Here is a 19,756-nt window from a genome sequence, read left to right as displayed (position 1 = left end):
TCAGTGTGACCACATCCCTATAACCATACTTGTTACGATCTAAAAATGAGCGTGATGACACTCGTCTTATTCACATATAGTAGTCAGCCTAAAACTCATCTATCACGAAAAAGTGCAGAAATAAAGTATAAAGTGGAATCAGATTCATGAGTTGTTTTTGAGTCTGAATTATTGAATATTGAAGTTTGATCAATTAATGTCTAGCGTAATTAGTCTTTATAATTTGTTCTATGTTTATTACTGAATTGTAATAACCAAAAACGGGTTTGATTTTTTGAAGAGAGTTTGAGAGAATTGTAACAACAAATGTGTTTGACTAATCGCAGAGTAGAGTTAAGAGAGAGTTAGAGAGAATTGTAACAAGAAATGAGTTTGACTTCTTGGTGAGTAGAGAGTTTGAGAGAATTATAACAAGAAGTTTGACTTCTTGGAGAATAGAGTTTTCGATTATAGTTAATCGTTGAAGAGTAAAGATACTAGACTTAGTCCCTTTGATGATTGAATTGTTATTGAAGTTAATAAAATTGTGGTGTGATTTTTTCCTTCCTTGAGGGAGGAAGGCTTCCACGGTAAATTAAGTGTTGTTTAAATTCTGTTCTAAACGACTATAGGAATCAGGTTCCTAGAAATGACTGTTGGCGCATAGTTTCTTTCAAGGAAAAATGCAGAGTGCCACGTAAGTCCGAAAAGGATAGAAAATTATCTATAAAATAAGTTCGGATGAGGGGATAATAGGACATGTATAAATATGTCTCTGAAATTCTGGACATAAATTAAGAGGTACTTATGTATTTTCCATTCTTCCAGTTATTTGTTTCACCTCTTCCATAATATCAAATCCTTAATTATATATGTCTACCTCTGTACGTCATATTATAGATAGAGAAAAAATTTAAATATGCGTCTTTATAATCAATATCACTGAAAGCTCTAGCGACGTTAAATACAACAATATTATTTTTTATTTTGCTACCTTGAATAATAATTCTCAATTGTTTACAAGCTTTCCAACAACACCCATTTATTTTCAAAAGTTCTTCAACCAATGTGAACCTCTTTCCAACAACAGTTAATTTTTCAATCAATAGGAACTTAATTATTCAAATGTTAGCTGTCATTGGATTATTAAATTGTTAATGTTGTAAGGTGATGGTGTATTATATTAAGAATTAACAAATAATACTTAAAGACTTGATTTATTTATTTCAGAGTCAACTTGAAGTTAATTCATTCCACATCTTTATATACACACAACTATGGCAATAACAACACAGCAATTGTCATCTCTAAATTACTCCTACTATTCTTCTTCTTCATCAATTTAATCCTCAGAAATGGATCCGTTTACGGCCGCTGCATTAACCACTGCGGTGACAGCCACGGTGAGCCTTCTGGTGGAGAACTTGTCGCATCTTATAAGTTATAATTGGAAGTTGTATACAGGATTGAAGAAATCATGCGAAGATTTGTATGATGAAGTGAAGCGATTAAATGCATTTTTAGTCGATAACGCGAATCAGAGAAGTAATAGTACGCAATGGGATGTACTAGTCGATAAAATTCGACGTACAGTATATAAAGCAGAGGATGTTGTTGATAAATTATTGATTCAGGGCAAGTTAGACCAAGAGAGTAATATAGCTAAAAAGATGTTTCACAAAACTTACAAAAACAGGAATTTTACTGAGGAAATCAATGAGATACTTGTAGAGGTGAGGAAAATCCTTGAGGAAAATCAACATCTGTTTGAGGCAAACCCGACGATTGATCATCATCAGCCTGAAAAAGTTGTCCAGGAGGAACAGGTACGTTTACACGAAATCTCGATTTTAATGTGATTTATTGAAATATGAAATGAACTATGATTTGCTCGTTTAGTAAAACTGTATAAGAGTTGGAGAAATAGTACTTCCTCTGTTTTAATATGCATTATTTGTTTGAACTTAGTTAAAGTTTAATCTAAATTATTCAGATCTAGGACAAGGCATAAGTAAGGCAAAGGGAAGAAGTACCTTTCTAGATTATGACTCAAATTCCGTAGAATTTTACTTTAGTTAAGGTGTGTCTCTGAAATTCAGACAATTAAAGGTCACCACCAACCATTATTACATGCACAAATCACTGTCGATAATTGCCACCATTGGTCAACATTATATATCGCTTACCTCTATCTATCATTAACTGTCGGTATCATTCCACTATTAATTATCAAATGGTCACCAACAACAACCACAATTAATCACTAAGCCCGTCCACAACCACTATCATCTGTCAACACTATCTAAAATCGATACACACAATCACTATCATTAGTCATTACCACCACCGATTTTTCTTGTAGTGAATGATGGGGATTGAAAATATGAAGAATAAAATAGACATGCATAGGATAAGGGGACATATTTTCCATAGTTGAATGGGACATTGAAAATTAATAACTTTCACATGATCATAACTCATTTGGTACCTGATGGAATAATTTCTTGTTATGATGATACAATCAAGACAAGTAGCCTTAATAACTTGTTTAATTTGTCCATCTTACAGGGTTCGTCATTGGAAAATCACGAAGTGGTTGGATTTGATGAAGAAGCAACGAAAGTGATCAATCGTCTGGTTGAAGGAGCAGAGTGTCTAGATGTTATCCCGGTTGTAGGAATGCCGGGACTTGGTAAAACCACACTGGCAAGAAAAATCTTTAATGATCCTAAGATTTCGCGAGAATTTTTCAGCTACATTTGGGTTTTCATCGGACAATCAACGTGTGTAAAAAGGGATATCCTTTTTAATATTCTGAAAGGGTTCACAAATTCATTTGATGAATTCAAAAACAGAAATGAGGCAAGCATAACTGATGAAATACGTAAGCGTGTGGCTAATGGAGGTAAATGTCTCATTGTCTTGGATGATGTGTGGGATCCAAATGTTGTAGATATTGTCAAGACAGTTTTCCCTGATAACAAAAAAGCCCACAGGATCATGATGACCACTCGACACGAAGACATTGCTAGATCTGTCAATAAATATCCCCACAATCTGAAATTTCTGGATGGAGATGAAAGTTTCCAGCTGCTAGAAAAGAGAGCTTTTGGCGTTAGCCGTTGTCCTGTTGAGTTAGTAGAACATGGAGAAGCCATTGTAGCAAAATGTAGTGGAGTACCACTTACAATTGTGGTAATTGCAGGAGCTTTAAGAGGTCGTACGAGTGAAATTGATTGGAAAGTAGTTAGGGAAAATGTGGGGAAGCATCTTATACAAGAAGACAAACTTCAGAGATGTGTGAATGTTGTGAGATTGAGTTACAATCATTTGCCTCAAGAAAAAAAATCTTGCTTCTTGTATTTTGGTGCCTTTCCTCAAGGATTTGATATCCCCGCTTGGAAATTGATTCGACTCTGGATTGCTGAGGGACTCATAATGTCCAAGTTGTCAGGCAACGAAATTGAAGAGATAGCAGAGTATTATCTTAATGACTTTGCCAACAGGAACTTAGTGATGGTGATGAAAAAGAAATCTAATGATCGAATAAAAACATGTCGTGTTCACGACATGTTACATGAGTTTTGCGTTGAAGAGGCTACTAGATTGACTCTTTTCAAACAAGTATGTCTCACATCTGATCAAGACATACAGAACTCAATTACTTGTCGTCGTGTCTCTATTCAATCATCTGTTCCTCAAAACTTCATCTCAAAAAAGACAGTTGAAGAACATGTTAGGTCATTGTTATGTTTTTCCTCAAAACAAAAACAAGTTGACTTTTCTAATATCGACGTCAAGCTCATCCCTACCGCATTTCCACTTATGAGAGTCTTAGACATTGAATCCGTCAAGTTTAGTATTACCAGGGAATTTTACCAGCTATTGCACTTGAGGTATATCGCTATCTCAGGTGATTTCGAGCAACTTCCTAAACTCTTTACTTCTTTCTGTAATGCACAAACTCTCATTCTAAATACTTCCAAGCCCACCCTTGATATAAAAGCTGACATATGGAACATGCCACGTTTGCGTCATCTGCGCACCAACAAACCTGCAATCTTACCACCCCCTACAAGTAGTAGTAGTAGTAGTAGTACAAATTCTTGTTTTTTGCAAACTCTATCTCTGGTTACACCAGAAAGCTGCAAGGGAAATGTTCTTTCAAAAGCTCGTAATGTCAAAAAAATGAGTGTTAAAGGTAATTTGACGCCTTTTCTTGAAACTAGCAAGGGTGAATTTTTCAGCAATTTTCAAGTGCTAAAGCTCCTGGAAAGTTTAACACTGCTAAATGATGATAAGAGTAACAAATCTCTTCACCTTCCGTCAGCATTCTCCGAATGTTTACCAAATTTGAAGAAGTTAACTCTATCAAAAACAAGGTTTGACTGGAATCAGGCATATAGATTGGGGCAGGTGAAAAATCTCCAGGTCCTAAAAATGAAAGAAAATGCATTCATGGGGCCGTCCTGGAGGATGGAGCCAGGAGGTTTCAAGAAACTTCAGGTCTTGTGGATTGAAATGGCAGATTTCGTGTCGTGGGAGGCATCAAACTGTCCTTTCCCAAGACTTAGGAGCCTTTTCCTGATCTCCTGTCTTAATCTTGAGGCTGTGCCACTCGATCTTGCCCATTTGGATAACCTTCAAGAGATGACGTTGGAAAACACAAGCAAAGCAAGCAAATCTGCAAGAGAAATAGAATGCGAGAAAAAGAAGAAGCAAGCTGATCATCCAGAAAGTGGCAAATTCAAGCTCACTATTCCCTACTGAAGCTGATTTCAATGCCACAAAGTGAAGTTGTTATAAGGTTAGTCCAATTCTCTCCCTCTCGTATTCATTAAATATCGAATAAGATATTTTTCAATAAGATTGCATCTATCCCTATAGTCTCTCCACGCAGAATTAGTAGGTAGCAGTGTGTTGTCTTGCTGTCTCGTTCATATCAATAGTCATAGTATTGCTCCTATAGTTTCTTATCCTTCGATTTTTCGTTACTATACGTTGTCCCTTATACCTCGATATTAGTAATGCTTGTTGTAGTTTCTCTTATGTTACTATCTGCTGTTTTTGTTATTACCTGTTGTTTCTTGTACTTCCGTCATTTCTTTTTGGGACTCCTTTGAACTTTCTCCTTGAGACAAAGGTCAATCGGAAACAACCTACCTCTCTTTCTTTGAGATAAGGTTCCTCCCCAGACTCTATTTTGTGGGACTACACTGAGTATATTGTTTTATCGTGGGTTTCGCACTTCACTGAAACATTAAATTGGGCAACATTACTCTGTTATACTAATAATACAGATTTTAGGTGCCTTGATATCAAACATAGAGTAAATTCAATTATTTTCGTGTTCATCACATTCCTCATCTATTTTTCTCTTACTTATTTTCCTCCTTTTTAGCAGGAGAGTATCGAGGCATGATGATGCATTTGCAGTCTCAGTTCTGATTACCTGTTCCAATAAAGAAACTTGTTACAAGTATGTTTTGTTGATTCAAACATGTCGAGTTTGAAAACGAAGTTTTATATTAATTAATGTTTTTGCGTTTTCTTTTGTCTAATCTGTAGTTGATGTTTGGATATCTATGTATTGTTCGATTGACATGAGTTGTTTACACTATCATTTGTTGTTTATGAATATGTAAAACATATTTGATTTATGTTTGCAGCGTCAACGTGAACATTCAATTAGTCTAATCAAAGTAATTCATTTAAGTTTATAATTTATTTTGAATTATTATCTAAAACCGAAGACTTTCTACTCGAAAATCGAAATGATAGCTGACAGTCTGCATAAACATATTTGCAATTGAATTACAGAATAAGCATTTATCAGTTAATTTTAAGGAACTTACGTGACATTCAAACATCTCCCACACATATTAACTATGTGAAGTAATGAAGTGTGTAATATAAGTCAAAAGGTGCATAAAATTAACAAAATAAAGAGCTCAAGGGTAATAAGACTTTAGTTTAACTTAAGTGTGTCTCTGAAATTTTGAGTATAATCTAGTTGTCTTGTCTCAATATTTAAATAAAATAAACAAATAATTTTAATTACCAAATGGATCCTTTATTTTATTGGCAGATCCATAGTCTGTTTAGTTGACTAATGGAGAGTTTTTTAGGAAGGTGAGAGGTCTCGGTTTGAGTTTTGTGTATACGGAAAAAATTATGTTGAAAGTGTCACTTTCGAATGGGCCCTATAATGTATGATTCAAATTTAGTCTGAGCTCTAATATGAATTTTGAACACAATGAGAAATCATATCCTTGTTAATTTTCATGGTTTTAACAGCTTAAAAGTAAAGAAAAAGGTAAAATATTTTTCTTTCTTTTTCATTTTTTTACATGTAATATTTGAATTCAAATGCAGAGAGAGTAATACCCCCTTTTTATTTTTATTTGTGGATAACATACATACATAAGAACTAGAAAAATGTTTATATTTTCGACTTGACAATGATAGAATGTAAATGTTGGATATATAGAATAATTTGTTGGAGCTTCTACCATTTTTTCTTACCATCTTAAGGTTGAAGGCGTGGATGTTTATTATCCGAGTAATTCCTTTTTGTCGATAATCAAGCATCAACATAAGATGGGATAATGCACAAGTATCCCTCAATTTATGCCCGAAATCCCAGAGACACACTTATACTATACTAAGGTCATATTACCCCTGAACTTATTTTATAAGTAATTTTCTACCCCATTTTAGCCTACGTGGCACTAGTTTGAAAAAAAAATCAACAAATCGTTGGGCCCACAAGATAGTGCCACGTAAATCGAAAAGGGGTAAAAAATTATTAATAAAATAAGTTCAGGGAGATAATAGGACCTTAGTATAGTATAAGTGTGTGTCTCTGAGATTTGAGCATAGGTTGAGAGGGTACTTAGACATTATCCCATATAAGATTAGTAGCCAACCCTCTTCTCTTTCCTCTCTAAACTATTTTTCAATTTTCTCATTTTGATTGGTCAAAAAATATTAGAGAACATTTTCTCTATAGAAATATCATGTGTTTATTTAGAATTGTTATTTCCTACATATATTTTTAATAATTCAAAACCTATAAATTTAATAGTTTACATTCACAACTATTGCTTGTTGCTGTTCTTTTACCTTGTGTTTCTAATTTTTACCCTTATTAAATGTGCATGTGATTAGTTGAAATATCAAATCTCTAGAAATTGAAGGCTGGCTCGAGGTTAGAGATTAAATGGAAAAATGAAAGTCAACGGTAATGTCTATTACTCCATCTATTTCATATTTATTGAAGTTTTAAAATATTTTTTATTTTTTTTAAATCAATTAAATTGTTTAATTTTTAAAACTGTTTTTAGATTGATCTTTCAATTATACCCTTCATTAGGTAGTGTCGAAATTAGTTACTAATTAATGTTTAGTTATTTTAATCATGAATATGATAATAATTAATAAGGGTAAAAATAAAAAGTTATGCCTAATTTATGTCTACGTCTTCTTTGTTTTAAAGGATGTGAAACACCTCAACGATTCAATTAATATGAAATGGAGGGAGTAAAATTTTTACATGTTGCAAAAGTACAAATAATACTCATTGTCCAACATTAGTTGTCCATTATTAATTTGGCACATTTCTTAAGAAACAATAAATAATAAGAATGATGTTATAATTTTATCCTTTGACTTAATTAAGTTTAATATTTTGTAAAATGTATTAGATGATAAATAATACTCCCTCTGTCCCTGTTTTAGTTGTCCACTTTAGAAAAGACACACATATTAAGATAACAATAATTAACATAGTGAAGTTATAATCTTACCCTCATTAAATATGGTTTCAAAAAGGATGAATTAAAACTTTAGAAATTTTCAAGAAGTTCAAGTGAGGGTATAATAGGGGAAATTTTTTTTTCCTTTTTTGATTTATCAAAATGAACAAGTAAATAGGGACATCTACAAAAGGAAATATGGACAAGTAAATAGAAAGAGAGAGAGTATTTAATAGAATGAGTAAAATAGACACTGGAGGTGAATTATCTTTTGGATTTTTAAATTGGACTATTATTATTGAACAACTATTTTTAATATAATAGACAACAATTGTTGGACATATGGAGTATTTCCTCCGTTCCTTTTTACTCCCTCCGTCCACTATTAATTCCATGTAAATTTTTCCATATAATAACATTGGTACCTGTATAAATAGTTAAAATTCATAAAACTATTAAGATGATCATTACATCCCTTGTATCATATCAAAAAAAACTACTACAATTGTGTTACTAAATAACAAAATCTAGGACTACACTATTTCTGTAACTAAATAACAAAATATGTCACTAACATATCCTGACTAATGATTTGGTTTTTAATTTAGCAGCTTCCATTTGAGGAAGAAAGAATAAGAATTAGTGATCTTATTGATGATTTCTTGAATGGTTTGAAGAAAATAAAGAATGAATTCATTGCTTCAAAATGGGATGACATTGAAATGCTAAGAATAGAACTGAGATTCCAAAGAACATTTGTCCTGTTTCGGAAATTCGAATTTTGATGACTTTTATGAAAAGATGTCACTGAATATAGATGAACTTACTTCCTCACCTCTTCAAACACTGTCACGATCCAATTTCTCGAGCCATGAAGGCACCTACTATAACCCATCAGTAGGTAAGCCAAACCACAACCCAGAACCACACATACTGGGTGTGAGGGTAGAAACTAAACAAGACTAAGAAAAATTACTATAACAACATAAGCAAACCAAAACATAAATACAATAAAGGATCCCTCCCAGAACCTGGAAGTCACTAATACAGAGCTACCAACAAAACGAGTACAAGTCCCAACAGTGGACCACCGAAACTAGACTGTCTCGAAAAGTAAAAGACAAATCTTTATATAAACAGATGGAGACTGAAATAGTACAAAAAGCTGTGTGCTCACCCCTGTCTCCAGACCAGAAATTCTCCAAACTCGATCAACGCTGACTACCGGTGCTCGGACCTGCATCACGAAAATAGATGCAGAGCGTAGCATGAGTACCAAAAAAAAACAGGTACCCAGTAGGCATCATAGGCCGACTGAACTAGAAAAGTAAAGCACTATGAAAAGACGGAATCACAAAACTAGAGGTCAAGAACAGAAGGCTAAGTAACACAATAATGCACACAAGTGTATAAAAATCTAACTAAATTAATATAAATAAGCTAACTACACCTAACTGGACCCACCATAAGCCCAGAAGGTACACTCGTGCACAAGTTTAAATAAAAACCCGAACGGACCCCCATAAGCCCGACGAGTACACAAAATAACTATAACTTAAGGAGAATAAAACTCGAGGCCGAAGAACACCGAACCAAAAAGTAAAATCTGACGGTACGGAGGTCGGGCCTTGAACCGGACACTCACCAGAATTACACAAGTAGCCAATTGCAAAATATAAGTAACTGAGGCCGGACCTCTAACCGGATGCTCTACATACTTGAGGCCGGACCTCTAACCGGATGCTCTACATAAGTATGTGGATGTTCGAGGCCGGACCTTAAATCCGGATACCCGACAAAGATGTCGATATAGCTGCTGAAAGAGTCTTTATCTATCCGTAATCATATAAACCCATGGAACACCATCCAGACTTAGCTAATCAATGTAAGACCTTAAAGTCGAATAGAAACTCAACTTTGAATCACGGAGCGGAAATCATTGTCACTGACGTAACTCGAGAAGCCGTAACATCGAAGAAATAAGAGTAACAATCGCTAGAGCAAGCTCATCGTCTTTCTAAATACCCAACTATCAGACTCAAGTCTGCTACATCAGTCTACAAGGATTTAAGCCGGCCGAGCGACGTCGAGGCTAAACTAAGTCCTACCGACTTTGAATCATGCATTTCTAAGGAAAACCCTAGTCAAACCTAAACTAAGGCCCAACATACTTCTGACAACCAGTATTAAAACATACAAGTAATTCATATAGCAAAGAAGGTCAATTAATAACAATAAACATGCTCACAGTTACCCGATAATTCTCAGAAAAAAAGGCGAAAATATGATTTGTAACACCTATGCATGATCCAATAACTACCCAACCCAAATCCCAACTAATCAACATGCATTCACATGTTCGAGTTCAATCTAAGAAGAGAAACCATAGCCTACCTGAACGCAAATCACGCGCACTCCAAAATTCACTCCTCGGATCTTTTACTTTCTAAAAGGCCTCGAAACGTTGATACACTAAAATCGCAAGAAACGGAGACGGGTCAATTTCATGGTCAAAATGGAAAAAGTGGGATCCGCGTTGAGAAATCCCGAATTAACCCCAAATAAAAGTCCTAAATAACTTTCGAAACTTGTATACCATAATGGAGCATAATTCAGGACTCAAAACAGTCCCAACATGAACATGCAACAAAAGAACCCAAATTCTAAGCTAAAAATCAGCAACTATGGCAGCAGCTACTTACAAGATTTTACCAAAAATGAAGCTCCAACAGCCAAAACCAACCACACTACGACGATCCTCACGAAAACCACACAATATAGGCTCTTGAATCACTTGATTCGGACCTAAAATGGCCAAGAAATCACCTTCTAAAATTTCCCAAAACTTGTGCTCGAAAATGAGCTAGACAACAGTTAAAACCCAAAATTTACCTCAAATCGGGTCCCCAAATCAGATTCCAATCTCACCAATGCGTTGCCCTCGAAAAATCTCACAACTTAGCCTTTTGAATCGCCCAATTTGGAGTTGTATAGCTCAAGATATCAAGATTCTAAAGTAAGATACAAAGCTGAAAGTTGGGTTTTTATAAGGGCTGCACCAGATTCAGCTTTGCCTACTTTCTTTAAAGTCTCCGACGGGTGCTCGGAATTCGTTCGGAACCTGATAAAAATAAAATAGATATGCTACCCTACCAAAGTCGACATTCCGGACTAAACGGAGCAGTCGAAATTTTCATCAGAGGTCATCTCGATAAAATGTGGGTCCCACTTCCATTGGCCATTTTAAGTCAAAAACCACAAAAGGGCTCGAAAAAATATCAAAAACCCGAAAGAAGGGTCAAACTAGACCAAACTCGACATTCCGGAGCTAACCGCGCTGACGGAATTCTCATCCGAGCGCGTTTACTCAGAATGTTGACTAAAGTCAAACTTAGCCTTTAAACTTAAAGTTAAAACGCCTAATCCCACCAACTCACACTGAAAACTTTGGGAGTCATGTCGACAATGCTACTAGACTAAAATGACCCTTCCGGAACTGATGGAATCGTCAGAATTGGATTCTGATGTCATCTTATTGAACTTTTGATCGAGAATGATCGTTCAAGGTTCATAAGCTCCAAAAATACTAAAACTCACACAATAACCAAACGAATGACCAGGTGACCGATCTGTCAGTCCCAGCAAGTCATAAATGACTTGGAATCGCTATAGGAATGCTCTAAACGATGTACAGAAGATAAAACACTAAAAATGACAATAAGGGTCATTACAAACACCTCCATGATTTACCAATGTATCGTGCTAATTTGCTTCTCCCGCTGATGAGTGACTACCACATTCTTCGGCAAGTATTCAGAGATTTCTATATCCCATCCTCGCGGATAACAAAACAAGTACTACATATCTCTATCCTTGGTACCAAATGATAGTTGATAGAGTAACACATTATTAATGTTGGCACATGTCAGAATACTTAAAATATCGAATTAATATAATCGAATTTAACTTTGAAAATTAATCAAATTAACTTTCGAAAAGCGCAACCTGACAATTAAAAATAGAAGGAGTGAGTAGTAAACTTAAACTAATCTATTTCAGATCTCTAGACTTTGATAAACTAATTGACAGTTCAACATTTGCAGATCTAACTTCAACATTTGCTTCTTATAAATCTGCAACAAGGCAAACTACCATTTGAGAGTAAAGAAAAAGGTATAATATAATGTTTTTCTAGTTTTCATTTTACATGTATTTTTGTGATTCACTTGATCTGAAAGAAACATACATTACAAGAACTAGAAAACTAATTTGTATTTTTGACTTAGATAATTATAAAATGTTAGATGATTGTCATAATTATGCATCTTTTTTCACCCCTACCAACTAGGAGCTCCCATCATTTTTAGCTTATAAATATTATTCTGTTATTAAAAAGAAAAAAAAAACATTTTGGGAAACAAGTGTATTTACTCTTGTTTTTAGTAAATATACTCTTTCTTAAATGTGATTGATTTACAGATTATATAGTTTAAAATTTTTGCTTATTAAAAGAAAAATTAATTAGTGGTGGAAATTTGACGTGAATTCGTGAAGAATGGAAGAAGTTGGAAATTTGAGAGTTTGTTGATGTTTTACATGTGTTTTTTAAGGTAGAAAAAACAAAAAGAATCATCTCATTGGGGTAAAAAATAATGGCATGAATGTGTTTTTTCTCAAATGATAATGACATAGATGAACCAAAGTTTTAACTGATGACATAAATGAATCTTTTCTTTTTCTACAAAGTTCGATAACATATTTGAGCCAAATTTAGAATTTATAACAGCTGACATTCTTTGAACTCTTTCTTCTTGCTATTACTTTTACTTGTGTTTCTAATTCTTTTATCCTTATTAAATGTGCATGTGATTAGTTTGAAAAATCAAATTTTGTAGATATTGAAGGCTGGTTGGATGGAAAAAGGAGAAAAATCATTGGTATGTCTATTGTCTACCAATACAGTAGTTTCAAGTGTTAAGAGCCAAAATTTTCAACTGAATTTTGCTGATGAATATGTTTTTGATTTAGCAGCTACTATTTGAGGAACAAAAAACAAGAATCACGAATCTTATTGATGATTTCTTGAATGGCTTGAAGCAAATAATGAACAAAGAAGAAGAATTCATTGCTTCAAGATTGGATGGTATTGAAAAGCTAAGAATGGATCTAAGATTCCTTAGAACATTTGTCTTGTTTGGGAATTCGACGAATTTGAATGGCTTTTATTTCAGGATGTATATTCATATAAACAAATTCGAAAGACTTACTCAGATCTTTATCTGTAAAGATGATTTAATCCTAGAGAAATACCACATGGAATGTCTTGCCCCTCTGCTGCTGAAAGAGATAAGAAATTATTTGAGTTTGAACAATAATTATGTAGCCACGACGACAGAGATAAAATTGTATGAATACCTCATCAGACACCTCCATGATCTACCAAAGTACCATTCTAATTTGCTTCTCCCCCAGACGACTGAATACAAGATTCTTCAGCAAGTATGCAGACATCTGATAGATTTCTATCCTATCCTCGCGGCCAACAAAACAAGTACTGAATATCTATATCCTCGCTTTCAATTTACTACTCATAGAGTAACACAATTCTGTTTTGATCTTTGGACTGGACAGCATGATGTCTATGAATGCTCTTCCAAGATCACTTCTCTACTCATCAACCTAATCCCTCTTGAGTTGGAGGTTCTATACATTTCTACTTCTAAGCTCATCAAAGAATCAAGGTCAAAAGAACTAGAAGGATTTGTTAAGCAAATCCTAAAAACATCTCCAAGGATTCTTCAAAATTATCTCATTCATCTCCAAGGACGCATGGCCGGTGTAGTAGCAGTCAATTATGCTCCAACTCGAAGCATTAGTGTCATGATGGAGTTCCTATTGATCTTTCTCACTGATATGCCAAAGCGGTTTATCCATCGTGAAAAATTGAACAATATGTTGGCACATGCTGGAATGCTTACCAGAAAAATATTTTTTCTGGTGCGCAAGCTGTTGAAGGAGATCTCTGAGGATAATATCAATGAACCGGACTTTTCAGCTCTGGACTTTTTGCAAGAAATTGAACAAATGAAGGGAGATATCAGACACATTTTTTTAAAAGCTCCTGAGTCATCTCAACTTCGGTTTCCTATGGATGATGGTTTCCTCTTCATGAATCTTCTACTCAGACATTTAAATGATTTACTCACTTCCAATGCTTATTCAGTTGCTCTGATAAAAAAAGAAATTGGGATGGTGAAAGAAAGCCTTGAATTCCTAAAATCATCTTTTTGGAATGTCAGGCAAACATTGAATGGCACTAGTGGAGTAGTTAAAGATTGTTGGGTGCGTGCTTTGGATGTGGCATGAGGCAGAACATGTCATTAATTCCATTCTTGTCAGAGATAAAGCTCTCTCGCATCTCCTCTTCTCACTTCCGAGTGTCACTGATAAGATCAAACTTATCGTGGAACAGGTCACCAGGTTACAGCTGGAGGATAAGAATGGGGATGGCCCCCTTGATGCAAAGTCTTCCTCCCAGCCAACTCAGTCAACTTCATCACCTTTTGTTGAGGTAACAGTAGGTCATGAGAAAGAAGAAGCCTGGATCATTGACCAGCTCCTTGATGAACATGAATCTGAGCTTGATGTCATTTCCATTGTCGGAATGCCAGGACTCGGTAAAACTACTCTGGCCAACAAAGTGTATAAAAATACATTAGTTGCTAGTCATTTCCATGTCCGTGCTTGGTGCACTGTTTCCCAATAGTATAACAAGTCAAAGGTGTTGCGGGAGATTCTTAAGCAAGTTACTGGCTCGGGAGGAAAAGAAAGTGAAGATGACCTGGCTGAAAAGCTACGAAGGGCACTACTCGATAAAAGGTACCTCATCGTCTTGGATGATGTGTGGGATATTGAAACAGGGGAGATGTTAATAGCATGTTTTCCAAAGGTTAAGAGAGGAAATAGAATTATCTTAACCAGCCGAAGTAGTAAGGTAGGTTTGCAAGTCAAATGCCATAGTGATCCTCTCCGCCTTCAACTCTTAACACCTGAAAAAAGTTGGGATTTATTCGTAAAAAAGGTATTTGGAGATAAAGGAAGCTGCCCTGCTGAACTGTCAAAAGTTGGACACCAAATAGTTGAGAAATGTAAGGGTCTTCCCTTGGCTATTGTTTTAATTGCTGGAGTAATTGTTAGAGGGAAGAAAAAGGAAAAGGATTTTTGGCTTAAGATACTGCATAATCTGGATTCCTTTATTTCTACAAACATCAATTTGGTTATGCAATTAAGTTATGACCATTTACCATGCCACCTGAAGCCGTTGCTGCTTTACTTTGCGACAACTCAAAAGAGCCAACGAACTCCAGTCTCTACATTGATGCAGTTGTGGATGGCCGAAGGGTTTGTGGATCATGATAGTTTAGAGGAAGTAACTCAAAGTTACTTGGATGCTCTAATTTCCAGTAGCCTGATAATGGTGGATCATATCCCCTCCGAGAGCATTTGGTGGACGCCTTTAATGATCAAGGTTTGCTATGTGCATGATGTTGTGCACGATTTTTGTTCTGAAAAAGCCAAAAAGGAGAAGCTTCTCAAGTTAATCAATTCAGGTGATACATTTCATGCTTCAGATTTCCTACACCATCGTCTAACCATTCATACTGACAACTACCAACTCCACAAAAAATGTGTTTTATTCAATTCTAATAAGTGCTTAGCTGTTAGTAAGCATCTCATATCTTTAAAAGTGAGTGGTCCACTTGATGACTTCAGATATATCTGTCACACAAGACCCTTTGGACTTGTTAGAGTGTTGCAACTGGATTTCATTGTTCTGAAAGGTTCTTTAATTGAAGAAATAGGGTCCTTATTTCATTTGAGGTTCTTAAGCATTCATGCTTTGGGAAAAGCTATTCCAGTGTCGTGGTTGAACCTCCAGAATCTGGAAACGCTGTTGATCGATACACATTATTCCACCATGGTATTACTGCCTAGAATATTGCAACTGTCAAAGCTGAAACATGTGAAAATTGACATGAGTTCTTTCTTTGAAAAGAAAGAGGATGTCCAAAGTAGAATATTGGAAGCTGGGAATTCTTCAAACTTGACAACTCTATCGGGAGTTGTTATCTCATATTCTGAAGGCATGAGTGATGATGCTCTGGAGAAGTTCCCAATTCTTCAGCACCTTGATTGCATCATCATGGAATCGCAGTATCCTCCTACACACGACTATTGGTTTCCCAAGCTTGATGTACTTAATAAACTCGAATCACTCAAAGCAAGATACGAGTGCAATGGATATCCCTCGTTAATCCGACAACCCAATGGATATCACTTCCCTACAAGCTTGAAAGAGTTACGGTTGACTGGTTTTCTCCTGAGACCTGATTTGTTGTCAGTAATCGCAGCGTTGCCTGAGCTTGAGATTATGGAGTTTTCCAGCTGTAAATTCGTGGATAAGAAATGGGACGCAAGTGAGGACATCTATCTAAGTCTTAAGACTTTGATTTTGCGAGATGTCCAATTATCAGAATGGCAAGTTGAGAGGGAAACTTTTCCCAAGCTTGAGAAATTTATACTAAAACTTTGTATCACACTTTGGGAGATCCCTTGTGCATTTATAGATATAGACACTTTAAAGTCCATTGATTTAAGAGGCGTTAGGCGTGAGCTTGGAGATTCAGCCATTGAGATTAAGAAAAATGTAGCAGATTTCACAGGAGAGGACAGACTTGATGTCCACACATCATATTTGATTGGCAACCAACGAGAAAAAACAGAGGATGAAGATGAGGTAACTAAGTTCGTTTAATTTATATAATTTGCATTTGTGTAGTGTGTTCGTTGAAGTTGTTAGTAGTAGAGTTCATTCTTCTTCCTGCACACACTACCACAAAAACAAACTTTTATTGACATTTGTTTAGAGGCAATAAACAAATCATCCACTGATTTGACTAGTTGTAACATTATGAGAAAATTCAATGGATTTGTTTTGTATTGCAGGTGGAGAATACTTAGATCCTGAATGTTTGATTTGTGCTAGCATGTTGAAATATAATACTTATACATAGTTGGTGGAGTGATTGCACTGATTCTCGTGGTTATGAATCGCAGTGATTGATGAAGTTGGACAAATCACAACAATGAAGAACGAAACAACGCAACGCCTCCATCTGATTACTGCTTCCAATAAACAAACTTGTTACTGGTTTTTCTCATTGCTGGTTCTGGACATATTTTGATCTAATTTGTCGTGTGTTTTCTTTCCTGTTTTTTTGTTAGTTATGAATCTTATTTCGTCTGTAATCTCTCATATAAGATACTAGTTTTGTTTTTTTTAATTGGAAGGTTTCAATGCCAAAAGGCAACTAACTATCACTATTGATATGGACAGTTAATATGATTACTACTGTGCCAACAAGCACTGTGGTGGAGAGGCAGCACTCTCTGATCCTTAATCAGAGGTCTCGCGTTCGAGCCTTACCAGATATAAAATCGCCTATGTATGTCTTACTCCCAATGTGAGACTTCCTGAAAAGAATCTAACGAATAATGATAAACAGGGTTAAAGGTTTAAATAAACTAAAAAATATCAGCACTGTCCCAAATCTGTACTTATATGTAACAAAGTATCATACTATAATTGTACAATAAGATGGTCAACTAAACAAATTTGGGAATGAAAAAGATTCAAAATTGAAAGCTCAAGACAGTCTCAAATATTCATCTCCTGTACAAATAGAGCACTAATGTAAATATGTAATACAACAATTGTGAAAATTCTGATACAAAAAGTAGAATAGAATACCAAAAAATCAGAGTTTCAAATTAAGATCAGGCAATGTTGGATCTGTCCTAGTTTGAGGAGCTACAGCTACAAAATTTATGCTTGAACTTTGCCCTGAATTATACCCCATATTGCCACCAATTCCGTCTATTTGCCTGAAGCTACCGGGCCAGAACACTTCCACTTCATCATCCTCCACGAATACTGGCATCCCGAAATAGCCTTGTTCAAATCTAGCCCCGCTTCTAACTGCATGAATAGGTGTTTCTTGGTGCGAGATGCGTTGGTGTGTGGAACCATGAGCTTCAACGCCAAGAGATCGAAATGCAGCCCCGTGAAGGGGCAATGATGCTAAGCTAGCGTACCTGTCCGATAACATTCCCATCCGCATTGCTCTCTTAGCTAAAGTCCTCTCCCTCTTATGTGCGTTCTGGTGTCCGCCCAATGCCTGGGAGCTGTAAAACTTGCGCCTGCAGAAATTGCACGAGAAAACTCAGGATAGTGCTGCCGTTGGAGGATGGGGTACTTCTTCGTCACTCGCCTCAGCATTGGCTTTCAACTCGGAGTCACTGCTGCTGAAGCCAAGAGTCAAGTCAAGGGTAACAGGAACTGATTCCTGCTGAAGATTAAGGGAAGGACCAGGGCGAATTTCTTGGACGGATATGTTTGAACCCACTTGGCAGTTGCTGACCTCGGACTCGTCTTCTGATTCAAGATTGAAATTTGGAGGCTTCATGTTGCTTGGAGATAAGTCGGGAACGGATTTAGACTTTGGTAAAATAACAGGTAGTGTTAAATCAATGTATGGTCGTCGTTAGTTGATTCACCTGCATATGTACAACAAAGTACATGATTTTTCGAACAAGAGAAATAATCATTCATGCTGAGACGGTACTTTCAAGATCAATTTACCAATGATGAATATCAATTTATTTAGCTATACATTAATCATTTCCCTCGAATTGTAAACCAAGTCGCACAGAAACCAAAATGAATAACATCAAAGTATCGGTTTTGATTTGCTTTCTGCTCTGTAGGTACAAGTAACTCCAATGGTTAATACAATTACGGAGAAAGAGATTATAACCAAGGGACGTCGTTTGAGAAATATCGTACAGGACAAGTTCAGTATACCTCTATGGAAACAGCTTTGAAATTCCAAGAACAGTAAAATCGATACCACATGAACGAGTAGGAATTCTACATTCTCTGATCAGTACCAGTGCATCAAATAAAAGTACATCATTTGTTCACATATGGGAAAAGATCTACCTGCCTACAACCTTAAAACACCAAGCTCAAGCTCATGTTGAACCTTAATTACAACTGGTTGTTATCGCAGTAATAACTCAAAGGTCAGTTTAATCGTGTAGGAAAAAGCTTAGTTCAACAACATAGTGCTAAACTTAAAGGTTGAAATGAGAAATACAATACCTACGGAGTTACAGTTTTATTGCACTAAGACAAATAATTAGAAGAACTCCAAAACTTATTGAACTCTAGCAAAATTATGATTACTATAACGTCTCACAATGCTCTTCCAAGATCACTTCTCTACTCATTGACATAATTCCTCTTGAACTGGAGGTTCTATACATTTCTACTTTGAAACTCATGAAAGAATCAAGGTCAACGGAACTAGAGAGGTTTGTGAAGCAAATCCTAAAAGCATCTCCAAGGATTCTTCAAAATTATTTCATTCATCTCCAACGAAGCATGGTAGCTGTCAAATACGCTCCAACTCAAAGCATTACTGTCATGATGGAGTTCCTATTGATCCATCGTGAAAAATTGAACGATATGTTGGCACATGTCAGAATACTTAAAATATCGAATTAATATAATTGAATTTAACTTTGAAAATTAATCAAATTAACTTTCGAAAAACGCAACCTAACAATTAAAAATAGAAGGAGTGAGTAGTAAACTTAAACTAATCTATTTCAGATCTCTAGACTTTGATAAACTAATTGACAGTTCAACATTTGCAGATCTAACTTCAACGTTTGCTTCTTGTAAATCTGCAACAAGGCAAACTACCATTTGAGAGTAAAGAAAAAGGTATAATATAATGTTTTTCTAGTTTTCATTTTACATGTATTTTTGTGATTCACTTGATTTGAATGAAACATACATTACAAGAACTAGAAAACGAATTTGTATTTTTGACTTAGATAATTATAAAATGTTAGATGATTGTCATAATTTGTAGTATTCACTCTTGTTTTTA

At 35.5% G+C, this 19,756-nt stretch overlaps 2 protein-coding genes, 1 long non-coding RNA gene and 1 pseudogene across 4 annotated transcripts; 3 read left to right on the top strand and 1 right to left on the bottom strand.

Annotated features, from left to right (window-relative positions):
* Window positions 1-1,188: 1,188 nt before the first annotated feature.
* LOC101258147 (putative late blight resistance protein homolog R1B-17) lies at window positions 1,189-5,639 on the top strand. Of its 2 annotated transcripts, none has more exons than XM_004237141.5 (3): window positions 1,189-1,805; window positions 2,548-4,786; window positions 5,384-5,639. In XM_004237141.5, the coding sequence occupies exons 1-2, from the start codon at window positions 1,335-1,337 to the stop codon at window positions 4,747-4,749; spliced, it is 2,673 nt and encodes an 890-aa protein (XP_004237189.1). In that variant the 5' UTR covers window positions 1,189-1,334; the 3' UTR covers window positions 4,750-4,786; window positions 5,384-5,639. The 2 variants fall into 2 exon arrangements, with proteins under 2 accessions (XP_004237189.1, XP_010319380.1); XM_010321078.4 differs by having other exon boundaries at window positions 1,194-1,805; window positions 5,381-5,639.
* A 6,998-nt stretch (window positions 5,640-12,637) lies between these two features.
* Window positions 12,638-16,588, top strand: LOC101258452 (putative late blight resistance protein homolog R1B-23; annotated as a pseudogene).
* Window positions 14,662-16,757, top strand: LOC138347830 (putative late blight resistance protein homolog R1B-16). The gene is made up of 2 exons (XM_069296373.1): window positions 14,662-16,533; window positions 16,743-16,757. The coding sequence occupies exons 1-2, from the start codon at window positions 14,662-14,664 to the stop codon at window positions 16,755-16,757; spliced, it is 1,887 nt and encodes a 628-aa protein (XP_069152474.1).
* A 654-nt stretch (window positions 16,758-17,411) lies between these two features.
* LOC138348238 (uncharacterized) lies at window positions 17,412-19,049 on the bottom strand. Its single transcript, XR_011220519.1, has 2 exons — window positions 18,661-19,049; window positions 17,412-18,353 (listed from the first exon to the last, which is right to left on the bottom strand). It is a non-coding gene; the product is annotated as an uncharacterized lncRNA (long non-coding RNA).
* Window positions 19,050-19,756: the final 707 nt, after the last annotated feature.

This window comes from Solanum lycopersicum, chromosome 4 (assembly GCF_036512215.1).
Source record: "Solanum lycopersicum chromosome 4, SLM_r2.1".
Taxonomy (NCBI): domain Eukaryota; kingdom Viridiplantae; phylum Streptophyta; class Magnoliopsida; order Solanales; family Solanaceae; genus Solanum; species Solanum lycopersicum.
This window is presented reverse-complemented; position numbering and strand designations above follow the sequence as displayed.

Bases quoted from the DNA above. Each gene is read 5' to 3' on its own strand.
- LOC138347830 (XM_069296373.1), top strand. From the start codon at position 14,662: ATGTTAATAGCATGTTTTCCAAAGGTTAAGAGAGGAAATAGAATTATC.
- LOC101258147 (XM_004237141.5), top strand. From the start codon at position 1,335: ATGGATCCGTTTACGGCCGCTGCATTAACCACTGCGGTGACAGCCACG. The intron at 1,806-2,547 runs GTACGTTTACAC...TCCATCTTACAG, and splicing joins AAGTTGTCCAGGAGGAACAG to GGTTCGTCATTGGAAAATCA.